At 34.1% G+C, this 20,087-nt stretch overlaps 1 protein-coding gene across 1 annotated transcript; it reads right to left on the reverse strand.

The window, feature by feature from the left end:
* Nucleotides 1-9,658: 9,658 nt before the first annotated feature.
* Nucleotides 9,659-19,078, reverse strand: LOC103491854 (nucleobase-ascorbate transporter 11). The gene is made up of 11 exons (XM_051085544.1): nt 18,919-19,078; nt 17,904-18,737; nt 16,640-16,737; nt 16,234-16,404; nt 15,498-15,598; nt 13,040-13,175; nt 12,740-12,790; nt 11,561-11,848; nt 10,753-10,987; nt 10,303-10,583; nt 9,659-10,187 (listed from the first exon to the last, which is right to left on the reverse strand). Exons 2-11 carry the CDS (start codon nt 18,616-18,618, stop codon nt 9,966-9,968), a joined length of 2,298 nt encoding a protein of 765 aa, XP_050941501.1. The 5' UTR covers nt 18,619-18,737; nt 18,919-19,078; the 3' UTR covers nt 9,659-9,965.
* Between the last annotated feature and the right edge of the window lie 1,009 nt (nt 19,079-20,087).

Raw genomic sequence — 20,087 nt, forward strand, 5'->3', positions numbered from 1 at the left:
GGATTCCTTTCATTTCTGTGGATTGCGTTGGAGGAAATCTACCAAAGCTAGGCAGATAGATAGACTCCTTCCCCGCTGCTAAGGGAGAGTAAGAAAAAAAGCAAATTCTTGTTTTAGACGCCCCATTTACTTTGGGTATGCAGGTACTCAAAGTTCTCTCACTACCAACCAGAAGACATCATCTGGTTGGGTCTTGCCGGTATCGACAACAAGAAAAACAAAAGAAGCAAATGAAAACAACAACTATGGATCTTGGGCCAGACAAGGCCCTAGGCTACGGGGAGATTAGAGCAAGAGGGAAGGCCTAGACGAATTCTTCCTAGGCAGCTGTAAGTAGATCGAGAGGTTGTTCCGCCCCTTGTCCCCGAATAAGGGTAATATGTTCTCATAAAAGGTTGCTCCAATCTGACCTAGCTAGCGAGCGATCCCAGTTCGCAGCACCTTTCCAGGGGAGTAACTTGCATGCCCTTGACAGTGGAGAAAGATTACTGGTGCCAATCAGACTCACGAATGTTCCCTAGCCCTCGTACTTTGACTCAGCAGCCACAGACCCCTTAAAGTCACTTCGACCCTTTCCTTCCCCACAGACAGGGGTAACAGGGATCAAGCCTATTTTCTAGCTTGATTTGGACGAATGCTTTCTTTCCTACCCATTTTGAGGCGAGATTACATTGAGGAGATGAAGTTCTATCTTTTTAAATAAGAAAAATGACCTACAGGGAGAGAAGAGGGAAAGATGGAAAAACCCACGGAGCGGTTTGACCCCCATGTGAGATTGATGTTTGAACGCCAAATCAGCCATTTGCTAGTAGGGACAATCGAAGATGTAGTAACTTCAGGCCAGTGAACATGGGGAGCGAGTGAAAAGACGCTCAAATGGTTTTAGCAAAGAAGATGTAACTTCGTCCCTCTTCCTACCCTATCCTAGTGCATGCCCCGTCTGTGACCAATACCTAAGGACGGACTATTCATATATCTACTACCTCCTAATTGACTTCTTCTATTTCATTTAGAACTAGATTTCTTTCTCTTTTCTTTCATCCTTCTTCTTTGAAGATTGAGAAAAAGTCATGGTATAAGGAACAACTCCTTTTAGGGAGCTGAGCTTCGGGCGGGATAGGGTCAATGAAATATGAGAAGACCCTCACCTTCATTTTGAGTCATTAGATGAAAGTAAAAGAAAATTGAATAGTTGAGATTTAAACTCAATTAGCCGTTAGACACAAACCTAAATAATAATATAATAATATCCATTTAAAAATAATTTATTTTAAGGCCCAATAAAAACAAGTTCACCATCTTTTTAAAAAAACTAGCCGTTAGACACGAAGATAAATAATACTATTAAATTCATTTTCTTTTAAAAAGTCAATCCAAGAAAGAAACAAAACAAAAACAAAAGCCACATGTATTACTCCTCCATTTCTCCAAGTGGTTTTCTCTAATTGGTTCAATTTGATTATTTGGCTGCCACGTCATCATCTCAGATATTTTTTCGTTAAGCTTCTTTTATCAATATTTTCTTCGTTTGAACTTCGATTTGGGTGATTGCGGTGTCAGAATTATTGTTCAAAGCTCTATTAATTAATTAGGTTTGTTAATAAAATTGTCAATAAAAATAGGTTTGTTATCATCAAAATATTCATTAATTAATTAAATTAATTAATTGGAGATTAAGGACCAAAAAGCCAATAACATTCACTTGGTTTCTAAAGGATAACTTGACCCATTATGACTTTTCTAGATAAAAAGTCTTTAGTTCCTATAAGTTAGTTCTATATTTATGGGGAGAGAGTCCAACTTTATTGTGCTTAGGGATCTTTAAACATGATTGAAGACTTTAAGAGACCACAAGTAACAATTATTATAAGATCACATACTTGTCATGATGAGAGACTTATCACTATCGATCACTAGATATCTGCCTTTAGAGAAACTAGTATTGAAACTCTGATCGCATAATTGACTTAAGCTAATGAGATTTATTGTTAAGCCTTTCACAAGAATGACGTCCCTAAGAGAAGAAAGTCCAGAATATTGAAGTTTTCCTTTGATAATAATTCTTACTTTACCAGCATCACCATAAATAACATGTTTAGAAGCACATGACTTTAATCGGTTAGAAAATTCTTTTCTCCTGTCATATGCATGGAGTAACAACTATCAAATTACTAGTCCTCCCTAGCTGAAATATAAAGAGATGTGAAGGCTACATTACAACTAATAGCCCCAAGAGAAGTATTCTCTTTTACACACCATTCAAATTTTTTCTTAAGTGCACAAGTAAAGGGTGTATGTATAGACCTCCTTTTTGAAATAAAATACATTTTAGTTTTGTTTGTAGGTCTACCATAGAGCCGAAAACAATATGGACGAATATGATCTTCCTTGCCACAAAAATGACACACCCATTACCTTCCTTCATTTTTTAATGACATTATAAGATGTTGGCTCATTACTCACAGACATCTGGTTTGACAATTAGGAATGCTAAGCAAGAACAAAGATGGTTTGAGAGGATCATCCAGCTTTAGAGTTAGCTTTCTCAAACTTATCGAATTTAACCACATTTATGTCAAAATCTTGCTTCCTTGTGTCGAGAATCTTATTAAGATCATTTGTCCCTGAATTCACCATGTAAATAGACTTAGATAATGATTGTAAGTCCAGCTGAGATGTTTTTAGATATTTTTTTAAATTATAAATAGTGCTCAATAGATGATGGTTATCCTCAATCAACTTTTAAATTATATCTTTTTGTTGGTCTAACAAGGAAATCTTTCTCCCATTTCTTATAAATTTCTTCTACGCTTAGGTTACCAAACTGATGTATAGTAGGATGAACTTTACTACATGATTAATTCGCTTTCAAAACTTTGTCGTGAAGTTTCTCATTATCTTATGTAGAATTGCAACCATCCAAGGCACAAATCTCATCATCTAAGTCACTACTTGTAACTGATTCATCATTAGATAAGATAGCTAAAAATTCCTTATTTTTTCTTTTGAAGAAACTTGGACATTCAATTTGATATTGACCAAAGTCTTCACATTCTTTGCATCTAAAGTTTCTGTCTCACTTATTTTGAGTATTGTTCACTTCCCGCTCATCTTCTCTTTTCTATCATAAGGTTTAAGGTTTTTCATCATACCAAACTTGTTGTTGTAACGGTCACGATGTGGAGATTGGGGTGATCGGGTTGAGTGACAATGGAGGGCTCTATATCCATAGGGGCCACGGTGGAAGGATCAAGGTTTGAGGTATAAAAGGGCTCGTCCAATACACAATGGTCATCTTGCTCATCGTCTTCACAATGCTCGTCATGTGCACCGTGGTCATTCATGGACTCATGTCTGACCGATGATGGGTGGTACTGTACAAAATGAACGATAATGTACATTGACAAATAAATTCTTTCTTCCTAAATGGTACATGAAAAAAAGATACATCTACAACTTACTTGTCACATCGTCCACAACATGGTCATCATGCTCTACAACTTAAAGTTCACATCCCCTCATTTCGATAACACAGATTGCATGTCAAACTTCAACCCACCAAAGTTTTACTTCATCTCACAAAGTGTACTTTCCACCCTTGTCACTTTATCGTTAATCGTGGATGGATATCCACTACAAGTATGTGCTCTCATGAGTGTGGGGAGGTAGTAGGCTCTTTGGTGTCAGAAGCAGAAGGAACATCGTGATCTTAACTGCATTGGAAACTGGTTGATGGGGGTGTCCATATAGTATTGATAACTGATTGATTCCGTAAACTGAAATCACCTAGGGACCAGTTTCCAATTAGTAACCAGTTTGCGGAATCACTACATAACATTGGAAACTGGTCATTAATTGCATTGAAATTTTTTGAAGAGTGGTCCTTTATATGGGCCTCCCTGATCATGGTTGTCCTAATCATCGAGCTCATCTACGTTGTCATAAACAAAACACTTGTCGATCGGGTGTCCATATAATATTTTTCCACCTCGAACAACGTGAGATTTTGTCAAACCTCAAGCTACATCACATGCATGCATGTTAATATCATAATAATATAAATAAAACATACTAAATGTATTACAGGTTTTGAAGACTTGCATCGGTAGCATTGAATACATCATGCTGAAGTATTTTGTTCGGTAATGAGTGTGTGCATTCACACCTTAAAAGAAATGAGGGACTGCATAGTTGTTACATTGAATTACACCCTTACCAGATATATTGGATATCATCTCATAAGCCCAAATCTACAATAATATCGAAGCTCATTAATTGATTTCCGTTTTTGGATACTAGAAGGACAAAATTAAAAACATTAAAAGAAAAAAAAAAACAAAAGAAGAAACATAATGTACCTAGAAGGTAAGAGAGAAGTCTCGAAGAGTGTACTTGAAGACAATCCTTCTAGTTCTTGTTGAACTTCTAATTGTATATCCTTACTTGTCTTTCAACGTCTTCCGAAGGCTAATACATGTTTTATCCTACAAAATTTTCTTCCAATCCTTGTTATAATACTCGAAATCCTCGATGTCAACAAACAATGTCTTATCAACCATTCCTTTAGTCTTCTCTTTCCCCCATCAATTACAATTCTTTAAAGTACACAAGATTTACATTTACAGCGTCAAAGTCATTCTCAAATTCCAACTTCCTATACCACTCTTCAAACTTTATCAAGTACATTTCTTGTGACATTAAATGATAAAAGTACTTGCTGCATAGTGATTCCGTAATTGGAGGTGTGCGTACTAGTTTCTTCGAAGACCGCCAAAATCTAGTTACCATAAAAAAAGGCTACTCCATAAAGAATTTGATGATCACTCCGTTGATGTCAAATCTCATCGAGTAATTTCCACCAGCTTCAACCTGTCTCAGTAAAGTGTGATGTACAAGAGAGATATTGAAGTCAACATTAACTAACCAAATCATGTCCTCTTAAACATGTCAAGTTGCCATTCTGTCAATTTCTCTTTCACAATTTGACTTTCAATCCCAATATAAGATGCTAGACAAGTAGTTTAATTGGGAACATGATCCTCCTCAGCAATCTGAATTCATGCATTTCTTATTGGGAGAACAAAAAAAAACAAAAAGTCAGTATATAAGAAAATAGAGAAAATAGAGAGACTTAAAATCTTCGATTTTGTCTTTTTACTCACTCGTAGCGCGTTTTGTTGTTCCATTTTCACTACTTATTACTCGTTTCTCTTTCTCGTGTCTAAACCTACTTCTCGTTTCACTTTTTGGTTCTTTATTTTAGTGGGATTTTGTTTAAATATTTCTCATTCCAGGTTTCTATTTCTCATTTCTAGTCTTATGTCTCATTTGTGAATCGATAGATACTCTGATTTCTTCGTCGTTTTGTTTTTCTGTTCCGGTGAATTAAAATCTATTGATGTTTGTATTCAAAGTCACATGCAACCTAAATAATATACATGCACTAAAAATTAGAAATATAGAAGGAGAAGCATGTTAACTTCAATGAAAGCTTGAAGGGGATGCTTGTGAGAATACTGTGGAAGATAAAATGAGAAAGAATGGGAGGAATGAATGAAGGGAGTTTGGGAGGAACAGACGAGGTAGAAAATGTATGTGAGCAATATATGACGAGAGAGAAATGGTCAATTAATTTGTTTTAACTCAAACTTTTCAAAACACAAGATTGGCTTGAAGGAGAATGAGTAACGCCGGACGAGGATAAGAAACGAGAAAACAATTGAAGTGGATTTGCCTCGTGTGCAGATGGCGTTGTTTTGTAACCTTCGCAAGTGATTGGCGTCCTCATAAGACCATTGCTCGTTAGAATTTGAAATGTGGACCAAATTTTATTTGGAGTAGACAGTGGAATGAGGATCTCACTTACAAAAATGGGGAAACGCCAATGTAAACACAGGTCTGAAGAATATTAACCCATAAGCCTTCTGCAGTCTTATTAGGAAGAAAGAGATGGCCATGACTCTCTATTAAATATTTCTTTCTGCCGACAACATGATATTAACTCAAACGAAAACAAAGTAGGGGCAATTGCAGATACGTTGAATAGATTAATCAAAATTAGGCCCATATACAATGTTCTATGATTTTGCGAAAATGACTTCGTTGTTAAGCCCAATCCAACTTAAATGTCTGGATGATTAAAATGCCCCTCGTACTTAAAAAATGCACGATTGTATTCTTATTATCATATAATTGTCGAGGATACCCATTACTATATGATTGATGTATGATTGCTGTGATTGTCATCTAATTGCTAATTAATGATACTAATTTCTATTTGATTGTTATTTGATAATATGATTGTCAATAATACTAATTATTCTCCTATGATCCTGATTGTCAATCATATCAATTGCTGTATGATTATTATCTGATACCAATTACTAATGATATCAACTACTATCTAATTGTTGTTTGATTAATAACTAAAATGAGTTGTCTACCACCAATTGTTATTTGATTACTATCTAATTCTGATTTTCGTCCGAACACAATTTGATGATGATAATTTTTAATGATATTGATTGTTGTATTCTTTCTATTTGATATTGATTGTTATTTGAATAAAAATAATGTTGATTGCTATTTAACAATGATCCTTATCTCGTTACTATCTTATTGTTATCTTATACTCATTTCAATTTTATCAATTCTCTATGTGATTGGTGTCTAATTATTAGTTCATAATAATTGTTATTTGCTTGCCAACGGTATCAATTGCAATGTGAGTGTTGTCTAATTATTATTTGATATTGATATTTAAAGATATTGATTACTATTAAATTCATCTTTTATCTTATTATCGTCTTATAATAAGTGCTAATGAAGAAAACTATTGTAAACGTAACAAAACACCAAACTAATTTTGGTCCGTGTAACAAAGTTCATAAAGTTAGCAATTTTTTAAATATTCCAGATTTGCCCTTCCATCTTTCTTTTTTCCTCACCATTCGTCTTCCTCCTGTATTTCGCCTTCTCCGTTCTTCCTCTGCGATTTCGTCTTTCTTCTTTTCTCTTTTTCTTTTCTACGATTTCTTTCCATTATCTTTCTTATTTTTCAATTCTTTATTTATGTCGTTTAAACTTTTCATCGTTTTTCTTCTTTTCCTCTTCTTTTTTTTTTTCGCTTCGATATCTTTCCATCGTCTTTCTACTTTTCCTCTTCTTTTTTCACTGCTATTTCTTCTCATCGTCTTTCTTCTTTTCTTTTTTTTACGCGTTTGCATTTGGGTAACTAAATCTAAACGACTTTGTATAAGACTGTGTACAAAAAAAATAGCAAAATCTAATGTGTATAAGTCTGTGTACAAAAAAATAACAAGATCTAAAAGATCGTGTATAAATAATCTTGAAAAAAATCATTTAGATTGGAGTAGTCAAATATAAACGATCGTTTTAAAAAAAGTAAACGATCGTGTGTATAAAAAAATATTGAAAAAAATCCATTTGGATTGGAGTAGCCAAATGCAAACGATCACGTAAAAAAAGTAAACGATCGTGTAAAGAAATCTAAACGATCGTGTACCAAAAGAATTAAAAAAATCGTGTACCAAATTTTAAAAAAAAATCATTTAGATTTGGGTTCCCAAATCTAAACGATCGTGTAACAAAATTAAACGATGGAGTTGAAAAGCCCATATCTAAACGATCGCATATAAATTGTAGTCATATTTAAACGATCGTGTATAAACTGTAGTCATATCTCAACGATCGCGTATAAATTATAACCATATCTAAAGGATCACGTTGTAGTCATATCTAAACGATTGCGTATAAATTGTAGTCATATCTAAACGATCAATAACAAAATCTAAACGATCGCAAATATATTAGGCGCGCGTTGTTGACGGCGTGGTTGACGGGGCATTTTTTGTATTTTACATGGTGGGCCTCTGGGATTTTTCCATTTCCGAAATTATTCTATAGAATGTAAATATTTTGGCGTTTGTTTATATTTTTGAAAAGACCCCATATTTATTTGTAATTTGATTGCTTTATATATATATATATATATATTAATTTCTATTTTTTAACTAATAATATCAATTACTATCAAAATTAAAATGATATATAATCTAGGTTAACTTATATAAATGTAACAAAACATCAAACTATTTACGAAACTATTTACTGCCCGTATAACAAATTTCATAAAGTTAGTCATTTTTTAAATATTTCAGGTTTGCCCTTCCATCTTTCTTTTGTGATTCGTTCCTGCTATTTCTTTCATCGTCTTCCTCCTGCGATTTCGTTTATCTTCTTTCCTTTTTTTTTTTTGCAATTTCTTCCCATCGTTTTTCTTCTTTTCCTCTTCTTTTTTTCGCTTTTCCATCATCTTTCTATTTTTCCTCTTATTTTTTTTGCTCCAATTTTTTCCATCATCTTTTTTTTTCTTACATTGTGTACAAAAAATAGCAAAATCTAAAAGATCGTGTATAAAGAATCTTGAAAAAAATCATTTAGATTGGAGTAGCCAAATGTAAACTATCGTATAAAAAAGTAAAAAATGGTGTAAAAAAAATAAAAGATCATGTATAAAGAATCTTGAAAAAAAATTATTTAGATTGGAGTAGTCAAATGTAAATGATCGTGTAAAAAAAAGACTGTGTATAAAGAATCTTGAAAAAAATCATTTAAATTGGAATAGTCAAATGTAAATGTAAACGATCTTTTAAAAAAAAGTAAACGATCGTGTAAAAAAAATAAAAAAATCGTGTATAATATCTTAAAGAAAGTCATTTGGATTGGAGTAGTCAAATGTAAACGATCGTGTAAAAAAAAAAGTAAACGGTCGTGTATAGAAATCTAAACGATCGTGTACCAAAAGAATTTAAAAAATAGTGTACCAAATTTTGAAAAAAAAAATCATTTAGATTTGGGTCCTCAAATCTAAATGATTGCATCTTAAACGATCGTGTAACCAAATTAAAGGATCGTGTAACAAAATTAAACGATAGAATTGAAAAGATAAATTGTAGTCATATTTAAACGATCACGTATAAATATAAATTGTAGTCATATCTAAACGATCGCGATTAAACAATGACCAAATCTAAACGAATATAAATTGTAGCCATATCTAAACGATTGTGTATCAAACAATATAAATCTAAATAATCGCAAATATATTACACCTACGATTGACATGACATTTTTTGTATTTTATACATTTGACCTCTAGACTTTTTTTATTTTTGAAATTGTTTTATAAAGTGTAAATATTTTACCTTTTTTTATATTTTTGAAAAGACACCTGTAATCTAATATAAAAATTATCAAGTCCTAATTTAATATAATATCTATTAAACACAGGTTAAAGATAGTTGAATTTAAAATAATAATAACAGTAATAAAAGATTCACGATGAAGTAAATTCACGTTAAAAAAGAGAGAAAAAAAAGATGGATTTCTCTCTCTTTCCCTCTCCAACTAATGACATTGAAATTTTCCTAAAATTTGATTAGATGAGGGAGAAGATGAGAGATCATGAAAAAATTAGTAAGAAATATCGCAACAAAAATAGTAATTTGGAATAAAAAGAAAAGAAAATAAGATTAAGTATCCTACTTCCTCCGAATGTTTCTCATTCTCACTTGTCATTCGCCACCATATAGAAAAAATAATACAAAATTGAGTAAAATGGAAATATAGAAAAACATTCAAGTTCGAATCCCTAACTCAGGACATTGTCAAATTAAACAATAATAATAATAATAATAATTTGAATCATATCCTAGAATACACACCTAAAGGAAGAATTTCATACAAATTTGAGACGTACCCTCTCAATTCAGTTCCTTGGTGGTATAGAGTAATGACATTACAAGGAAAATATATTTTAAGTAATTTAACGAACCATCCATGTTTGACAAAAATGGTTGACACTACCAAATTTCCACATCTTTGTAAACCTATAAAATCTATGTATGTATGCCATATCCAACCTCACATCGAGTACGACACTTTCATATACACAAACACCCAGACCTGCAAAACAATCTCAGAAACCTTTTTGGAAGGGAGTAAGTTGCAGTAAGAGATGGGTCATTCTTGATGTCTTCAGCATGTGACCATATATAGACTCCTCGCTCTTGTCGACTACCTGGAACCGTGTTTTCGAGTACGATTGCTATCAAGAACGTCACGACCATGTTCAAGGACATAAGAGCATTGAAGACAAAGTCAAACTGCAAGATATCACATATAGCTGGATGAGTGGAAAAGAAGCAAGACAAAAAAAGAACTTGAAATCAAGTTGTGATTCAGAAATTACTGCAAGGGATATTGATTGCAGTGACTCACTTGTTTGTTTCCTGTATGGGTTGGTCCATTAGAAGCTGCAGCATAAGGAACTAAGTAACTAGGCAAAATCAAGCTAGTTTCAGATTGGAACTGCTGAAAATAGGCAGGAATTGAAAGGCCGAGGAACAATGAGACACCAACTATTGTCATGTTTCTGATACTTGCCGTTTGACTATACTGCAGTGTCGAAAGCCCCAAAGCAACCATTAGAGCCCATGTAAAGCAAAGGACAGAAGCAGCCAATGCCAGTGGTATGGAGGCAAGAACAGCACCAACTTTGCCTAAAAAAAAAAAAAAAAGAACTTGTTGGTGTCCCCATCGAAGAAACATTATGTATTAAAATTTCTACTATTGGCTGGTGTGTTTAACCCACAATTAGTAAGCATTCATCAAAATTGGTTAATACTCAAGAACATCTTTGATTTTCCTGTGATAGGACGGACAGTTTACCTATGAGTGAGACGAAAATCAAGAAAACTGCTCCGACTTCCAATGCCCTCCGATTAGCTACTTTTGTTACATGAATAGTATGTACATTTTCCGTTAAAGTAGTTGATCCGGCACCTGTACCCCAGAGTCCAGCTAAGATACTACAGAAACCCTCCAAAGCAATTCCTCTGCTAACAATTCCTGGAGTTGGTGGCTTTGCAGCAACACGCAAAGCCACGGAGTGATAGGTACCGATCTGAAAAAAAGAGTCATCTTTCTTGATCAGATGCCTCAGGTTTAGAATTCAAAATATGCACATATTGAAATTGGTGATCTTTTTTGAGAACTGGAAATCCCTGAGGAATAAACTACTTTTACAAAGTAGTTCAACGCCAAGTGTGTGGCTTGTGGCTTGTCTATTCAATAACATAATAATAGTTTCCGTATGTTCTTCCTTAACACAAATATAATTCATAGTAAACAATTTGACATGATAATGCTTGTTGGGTTTACACAGATTTCTTATTTCCTTTTCAATTTATTAGTTAAACTACATCTAAACAATGGTTAGGATATCTTCAATCTTTTATATATATTCTTGACAGTCCTCATATTTAAGTTTGAATATTTATTTGATTTATGAATCTCCACGCGTTAACCATAAATTAGGATGAAAAGAATATAGTAGAGATCCTGATTAATGGACTTGGTAATACATCTAGTCTGAATGCTGATCAGGAAAATATTTCAAGACGTGGGAATCAAGTCAAGGCAACCTCGTCAATTGTTGTAACATCAAGTGAACAGACATAGTATATGAGGTACTTACAGAGTCCACTGATGAAACCAGAGAAACCATGATCATGATAATTGAAGTTTTTATATGAAAGATTGGCACACCCCACTGCAAGGGGTAAGGAATTCGAACCCACGCAGCAGTCCTCCATGCACTTGAAACGTCAGTTCTGCAATGTTTCATTGTATCTGCATGCCTTCTACATGCATCTACTATGATATTTGAACTCGGAACATCTGGGCTGCAGCCTGTGAAATTATATGCTCCACCAGCAGTCAAAAAGAATGCGTATGCCCATATAATCACAACACTAAGAGGAACCTATAATCAACAAAAGAAGAATTTAAGATTAGAGGTAAAAAAATGATCCCGAACATACCCATCTAAAAAGAATCATGAAAAATCAATCATACTTTAAAACGAAAACTCATAACAAACTTTTGAACAAGAAACTTATCAAACTGTAAATCATGAATTTACAACCAACTTGACTAAGGGAAAAAAGAATGCGCAACCTGAAACCATTCTCCTCAGTATTTTGCCGGTTTGCTTGGAAAATAGCCCAAATTCAGTGTTTAGAAGGAGCTGGTTACTTCAGTCGTAACATTCTTGACATATTTAGAACCAAGCATGCATAGATTGTATTTAATGTATTAGGGCTAATTACTTTCTGATGGTTTCTCTATAGTCTTTGGTATAAATTAAATATTAATTTTATGTAGTATTTTTTAGCTATTAAAATTAAACCACATTAGGAAGTTATTAACCAATGTAATCTCCATCAATATTTATATACTTCCAGATGCCCATTAAATGATCAAACTCACTTCCATGATTAAAAATTTAACATTAGAGGATTCTAGAATACAGTCAAACAAGTCTTGTAGTGACTAGGACATCATACATTTGCCAGTATATCTATGCTTCATATGTTCAGGTGTAGTGGTTAACAAAGGATAGATCTTAAAAGTTTGAAAGGTCAGAAGTGATACAAGGGGAAGCAATACCTAGTCGAGCTGAAACTTAAATTATTCTTCACAATTGATTCGAGTGAATTAAAGAAGTCTTCTTATGTCCTAGCTTTACTTGAGAAAATTCATAAACTTCTTTTGCTAATGGAGTATTTCGAAATGAAGAAAAGAAGGTAGACTAAACCGAAGAATTTGTTGCAACAGTCAAGTCACCATTCTTCTAAAGTTAAGATATACATACCGCATAAATTCTGAACACGCGATGGCTAAATATGGATACTCCTCGAAGGTACTGAAAATGCATTCACAGGCACCAATTAGGTAACATGTGAGTCACAAGAAATGTGAAAACTGTTTGGTAGAGCTAAATTTTGAAAGATACTTCATAGAATGTTGCAAACGATGAATAAAGTTATCAGATCTGAAATTTTAGTCAGAAAATACTAAAATGCTTGATATTCATTTTTTCCCCATTTTTCAAAGAAAAAATTGGACTTTTATTGAGCTTAATCAATTTCTCAACTTTTAAAAAGTTGCTTACCAGGGTGAATATAAGAAGCAAAACTATATGCGGGACACTGATCTCCACACAGCTACCAGCTTGTGGAAAGCCATAGCTGAAAAATGCTAAACCAACAGCAGCAACCGTCGGTGCAACTACAAGTGGGTTTATCAACCTACAGATTATGAGAATGAGCATGGAGTAAAAATCTTTGTCAGTTAAAAGACAAGTGAAGACAATAGAGTAGCATTTTCATATATGAGGAGGCAGGACTTAAAACGATAATTTCGTATATTCACAAATTTAGTTGTAGTATAAATCTTGTTGTGTAGCACATGAGATCAGAAAAGAATAAACACACTAAAATGATGAGCTTATCATCATTGCTAATCTTATTGGCCTCCTAAAAGTTTTTAAGAGGACACCCATGATAGACCACCACCTCCTATAATACATCAGTACAGCCATACAGGAAAGAAATAGATAGCAAGTTAGTTAGCCTAAACAATCAAATAAATAGTTAGGCTGTTATAGAAGTTTGTTACATAAATAGTTAGAAAGTTAGTTAGGAAATCTGTTAAAGAAGTAGTTGAATATGTGCGTTATAAATAGCTATAGAAGTCTAGTGATTAGGTAGAGAAAATCTTATGAAGAAGTCTTGTGTTAATTCTTGAAAGACAGAATAACCGAGAGAGAGGATTACTACTTGTAATTGAGAATTGATATCAATAAAGTGTAATTGAATACCAGTAAGAGTTCCATCACATTGGTATCTGAGCGGTTCAATCCTGGGCAAGAAAAGAAAAATGGAAAAGAAAACCAAAGAGAGATTTCAAGCCATTGAGCAAGAGATTATCAACATCCAAACCGAGTTACAAAGAATACCAATACTTGAAGGGAAAATCACGAAACACTTAGAGAAGATAGATTCTCACAATGAACAAATTCAACATCAGCAACAATTAATCTCGAAGTATATCGAAGAAATGATGAAAGAACAGTCGATAACACACGGGTTGGAAGAATCATCAAGCAAAATGAAAACAAAAATGGCAGAACTGATCGATGAGGTGAACGGAAATGAAAAAGATGGTGAAGAGAAAAACATTGATCGAAGTAAGTTCAAAAAAGTCGAGATGCCAGTATTTAATGGTGAAGATCCAGATGTGTGGTTATTTCGTGCAAATCGATATTTTCAAATCCATGAGCTGACAAATTTGGAGAAGATGACCATGGCGACAATCAGTTTCAAAGGACCAGCCTTGAATTGGTATAGAGAGCAGGAAGAACGAGACAAATTCAAGAATTGGTTGGATTTAAAAGAACGATTACTCATACGATTCCAATCAGTAAGGGAAGGATCGCTTTGCGGGCAGTTCCTAAGAATCCAGCAAGAATCAAGCGTGGAGGAATATCGTAATCAATTCGATAAATTGATGGCGCCTATATCGAATTTACCAGATCGGGTAATTGAGGAAATAGTTATGAATGGGCTTTTACCGTGGATTAAGGCCGAGGTCGAGTTTTGTAGACCGATCGGTTTAGCCGAAATGATGTCGTTGGCACAACTCACTAAAAATCGGGAAATCATTCGAAACGAAGCCAATCTTAAAGGCTACGGTGGAGGAGAACATCAAACAGAATCAACAGAAATGCCCTATCTGACCGAGAACCATGAATGGAGAGCTGATGCAGAAGAAGTTTATGGATACATGAAGAATAAGATTGCTGGATGGGATGTGCTGATCAAATGGAAAGGATTGTCTCGAAATGAGACAACATGGGAAGATTATGATGAAATTCAATAGAAGTTTTCCCAGCTTCACCTTGAGGACAAGGTGAATTTCGAGAAGGGGTGTAATGATAAACCACCACCTCCTATAATACATTAGTACAGCCATAGAGGAAAGAAATAGATAGCAAGTTAGTTAGCCTATACAATCAAATAAATAGTTAGGCTGTTATAGAAGTTTGTTACATAAATAGTTAGAAAGTTAGTTAGGAAATCTGTTAAAATGTAGTCGAATATGTGTGTTATAAATAGCTACAGAAGTCCAGTGAATAGGCAGAGAAAATCTTATGAAGAAGTCTTGTGATAATTCTTGAAAGACCGAATAACCGAGAGAGAGGATTACTACTTGTAATTGAGAATTGATATCAATAAAGTGTAATCGAATACCAGCGAGAGTTCCATCAACCCATTTCCCCATTACGTTCTGTTAATTTTCTAAATTATTCAAGGAAGTACTTGTCTAACATTGAAACTCTATAACTATCACTCTCACGATAGGGAAGATAGTAATTTAACACATGCTGCAATTACTTTTGTTCAATAAAAATAATCTTCGAACTCTAATAAGGAAAATTGTTGGGTAAGTGATGAAGAAAAAAGATGTATAAGAGACTAATTTTATACATGCTTCATAACATAAGGAAAGTGTTGAATCTGTGACAAAGGAATTGATACTCAGCACCACATCCAAACAATTTTTATTACCTAAGGAAAAGGGACATTAAACCACTGAATCCTAAAATGCTTTGAAATATTGAACTAACAATGACTGCTCCCTGCAGTTCTCGCATTATATGCCGGAATTTCTGTAGGAAAAGAGAACAACACAATTAACTATAAATATTAGATAGACTTTTGAAAAGGGTTAATAGATATGTATTGTAAAGGAGAAAAATATAGAACACATAATTCACGTTGAAGCTTAAATATCCCTAGTAATAGTTGGTAGGGAGAGAGAATTCTAATCATAAAAGAAATGAAGATAAAAGTTACAAAAATGTTGAGGGAGAAAAGGGCTAGTGCATCTTTCTCAGAAAAATGATTCATAAACACCAGGCATAGTAAATATTTTGTTTTCTTTGTTTTTATTATTATTATTATTAGAGACAAAACGTTTTTAAGAAAAGTGAGAGAAACAAAGGTAACCTCAAGGAAACATATGGCCAACACAACTTGGGATTAAACAGAACATTTAAAAAAGAATTCTAACTGTAAGTAATATTAAACAGAAGATTTCTAAACAGACTAGTTACGTGGGCCAAAAGAGAAGCATTTCGAGAACCAAATTCCACGCCTCTATTCAAGATCCCTCCACTCCCATAACACCCTTCAATTGTGATTTCCAGATTTTATGAGAATAGTTATCAAGCTTTTGTACTAAAAATCAGAATACAGGCGTTTTTTCCAGCAGAGAGGACCAAACTCAGTTCTCAGAGCTTACATGTTCAGTCAAATTGCGGTACTCCTGAGCATTCATGATAATTAGTGCAGGAGCCAAGTACACAAATGAGCTTCCTTGAACTAATGGTAGTCGGGTACCAAAGTAGGAGTGAAGAATTGTGGTGATGCCCGAAACCAGTAATAAAGTTGAAATTACTGTAGCTGTATCTTTCTGTCATTATTGAAATAACACGACTGAGCAAGAACATTCTGACTCCAGTAAAAGTTGGACAAGATTGGGCTCGTAGCTGCACATCAGTGAGCAGCCAGGCCTGTTAACTATGACTAGAATAGTCATAGTTAATAATTTTCTAGTCCTGTATCTTGGTAAACAGGCTTGTTAGCACACCTGTCTTTCCTGAAGACTTTCATTTGTAATCAAAAGAAGATACAAAAAGAATGCTTACGTCTGTTCCCCCCATAGCTGGTACAATAATCAGGGGCATGAAAACAACAGATCCAACCAGCGACAAATAGTGCTGAAGGCCATAATAAATTAGTGGAACTGCAGAAACACGAACACAAGCATTAGAGACATCTACAACTATATGATGAAACATAAATTCTTCCTACCAAAACATTCAGTTCCATTTCGAATGAGTTTCAAGCATGCTCATTCATTCATATTTAAAATATTTAGGGAAGCACACATTGGAGTGCGGCTATTTTAACTTTATAGAACTGAAAGCTAACCAAAGTGATAACCCTGCATAAGTTCAGTTTTCTCAGCTGTTTATAAACTAAACAATCGACAGGTTGATCTGGTGGAAAAAGGATGCTGAAGGCAATTTTAGTAACCTGCTGTAAATATCAGGGCTGAACCATGGGGTCATTCTCTTGTCACCTCACAGCATCTTACATGATATGTGATTATCTGTCCATGTTAGTTAGTCAGAGTTGAAAGACATTCCAATTGTACGAGATTAGTGTCATCATCATCATTATTTATTATCATTATTATTATTATGTAGAATTGACTTCTAAATCTTACAACAAAATGGAGGGAGCTGAGCTTGAGTATTTTGAAGATTAGATACAATAAGAAAGGACTTGAACCGAACTTTATCCTCATATTTAAATGTTAAAAGTTAATTGCCTCTTGGATATTAGTTAATTAAACAAAGACAATATCGAAATCTGTTTCACTTCTAAATTTTGAAATGAAATAGTCATTACCTAAGAAGCACCGACATGGATATGAGACAAATTCGACATGACACAGACATGGCGACACGGCACGACATGGTGACACGCTATAATTTAAAAATCTAGGACACGACACCGGCAAGAACACATTTATTAAAATATTCATTTTTAAAAATATATCATTTTTATAGTAAAAGAAAATTGAATTCATGTATTTATATCCTTAAAAGACTTGGCTTGATGTATTCTACACTCAAAAGTTATTATTATTGTCATACATGCGTCAAAGAGTGTCCGTGCTTCTTAGGCCAATATGAAGCCCAGTGGTTTGACATTTCTCATTGCACTACACAACCAGAATACAACCAAAATGATATTAGATCTGCTAGTATTCTGCTTCAATTCGAATATAGTTGTCTCATATTATGCCAACTAATTAATCACGATGCACTACAAGTATGATACATACTAATTTAAGAAAGAAAATAACAAACAAAATTTGGAAAGAGATTCAAGAATGCTAACCGTAACCCGGATTTTCAGTTGGCCCAAGTTTCATTCCTGAAGGTCCTCCCCATTCTCTTTCATTAGCTTCCCCTTCACCTGCACTGTCAATAATATCCTCATCTCTTCCATCTCTACCATCTTCCTTTTTAGGCTCAGCAGCAGGAGTAACAAAAGGTGCCACATGGGCATTTCCATTAAAATCTCCATCACTCGGCCTATTCACAGCCCCATCCACTTTCTCACTTCTTTTACCATTCGTCACTACTCTTTCGTCCTCTTTAGCTCCTCCCATCACAGTTTCGATTCCAATTCGTCTCCTCCCTTCACTCCTCATTGCTCCATCCCTAAACCTCAAACCCCTTTCATTCTCAGTCTTCATTTCTTCTTTTCCAGTCCCTGTAACTGGCTCCACTTCAATCTCTCTGTTAGGTCTGGTCTGACCCAGAATCGGGTCGATCTCGATTTTGGGGGACGACCCCCCACCTCTCCTTTCAAGACCTTTCTCCAAATCAAATCTAGTACTCTCATTCTTCTCCCCAACACTACTTGTTGCTTCACCAGAAAACGTAGATACAAAACCAGTCCTCCTAGCCCAAGATCTTAGCTCTCTCGGATTGTGATCAGTTCTGGGCACGAACCGATCGACAGTTGAGCCATTTGGGAGGATCGAACCAAGCTTTCCTCCACGTTTTCCAGTCTCCACCTTGTCCATTGCCCTCGACCCAGTAACCATCTAACTTGTTCCTAAAATGGGTTTCCCCTTTTCTTCTAAAAAAAGTAATCAGAAAAACCCCAAAAGTGGAAGAAGGTCCCAATTCCAGTCACCACTTACTCCTCATTAGGACAAACAAACTGAAAAAAATGAACAGTTTGAAAAGAAAGAGTAAAAGGAAAGCAAAAGAAAGGAGTAATGTGGGAGATGGAGAAAAAGGTTTTAGAAGATGCGTGACATTATTGTGAAATGAATTTGAGTACCGACAACTGTTAGAAGAGAATAGCGAGTGTACAGAGAAAGGGGGAGTGAGCTCCAAACCTTAGCCTGAGGCACCTTTTATCCACTTCAACGGACCTAAAGTAGCTATCAAATTTGGAAATTTGATCCAAACATTGGAAGAACAGTGTAATTATTTTTCTTCCCTCCCTTCTTCGTTCTTTGGAATACACAATTCTTTTGTTTAAAATTTAAATCTGAGTTCAAATTCCTCAAAATAATAATAATAATAATCTGAGTTTAAAAAGTTCTTTAATGGTGTTGCTTTTGATGGGAAGAGTGGAGGAGTCTTGCAATTCAAGTTTATCCCAATCTCATGACTCCGGAATCGTGCCTTTCGACTTTTGGTCTTTTTATGCTCTAATACTTCAAATTTTATTTTTATGACCAAGATGTATTCAAGGTCATTCATGTTTGAATTAACGTCCATTTGGTTCCTTAAAATTATTTTAAAACTTTAATTTCTCACGTCTGCAAAATTATTCTAACTAAGGCATCTTCTTGTCAAAATGGTTGAAAAATTAATAGAAATTTTATTTTTAATAATAAAATAATAATTGAAAATGAAAATTAGGATTATTGTAGTTTGTAATATTTGTAAATATAAATCATTTATTCAATAAAAATAGATAGTTATTTTATTTAATTATGTTTGCATAGACTCAATCCAATAAACTAAACTATACATGTTTGTGGTTGATAGACGAGAATAAATCACGTTTGAGAAATAACAAAAAAATGTTCGTAGAATAGGGATAAGGTTGGGTGCCTTTTGTCTTATGTTTATGCCACAACAAATATAACCCACTTTGTATTTGTTACAAATGTGAGTGAGGGTATCTTGCGGAAAGAGTTTGGATAAGACCGACTCATGAAATTTATAGTTTCTTTTTATAACATCATTAATTGAAGAGATTAAAGTTATAATAAGATGACCATAGGTGACTTGGCTTAAATCTTGAGTGAGTTGTAAACTTCTGTCTATAAGGGGTTGTTTGAGTTGATAACATTGATGGGAATCAATGATGCTTGGGAATAGCAAGTTTGGGAGAAAGATTATTGTGAATTAAGAATGTCTATGTTTGGTTGTGTATGAGAATGATATTAAAAAATGTATGAGAATAAATCCTTTTTGTATTTCATTTGTAAAATTGATCATGAAAACTCTATCAATTTTTTAGGGATTTTTTCAGAAAATAGAAAAACCCACA

This window comes from Cucumis melo, chromosome 6 (genome assembly GCF_025177605.1).
Source record: "Cucumis melo cultivar AY chromosome 6, USDA_Cmelo_AY_1.0, whole genome shotgun sequence".
NCBI classification, from domain to species: domain Eukaryota; kingdom Viridiplantae; phylum Streptophyta; class Magnoliopsida; order Cucurbitales; family Cucurbitaceae; genus Cucumis; species Cucumis melo.

Excerpts from the sequence above, each read along its gene's own strand:
- LOC103491854 (XM_051085544.1), bottom strand. The coding sequence starts at position 18,618 with ATGGTTACTGGGTCGAGGGCAATGGACAAGGTGGAGACTGGAAAACGT. Across the intron at positions 13,176-15,497 it reads TTAATGTCCCTTTTCCTTAG|GTTGATAAACCCACTTGTAG; the intron begins GTAATAAAAATT and ends CATAATCTGTAG. Across the intron at positions 10,584-10,752 it reads GATTTTCGTCTCACTCATAG|GCAAAGTTGGTGCTGTTCTT; the intron begins GTAAACTGTCCG and ends TTTTTTTTTTAG.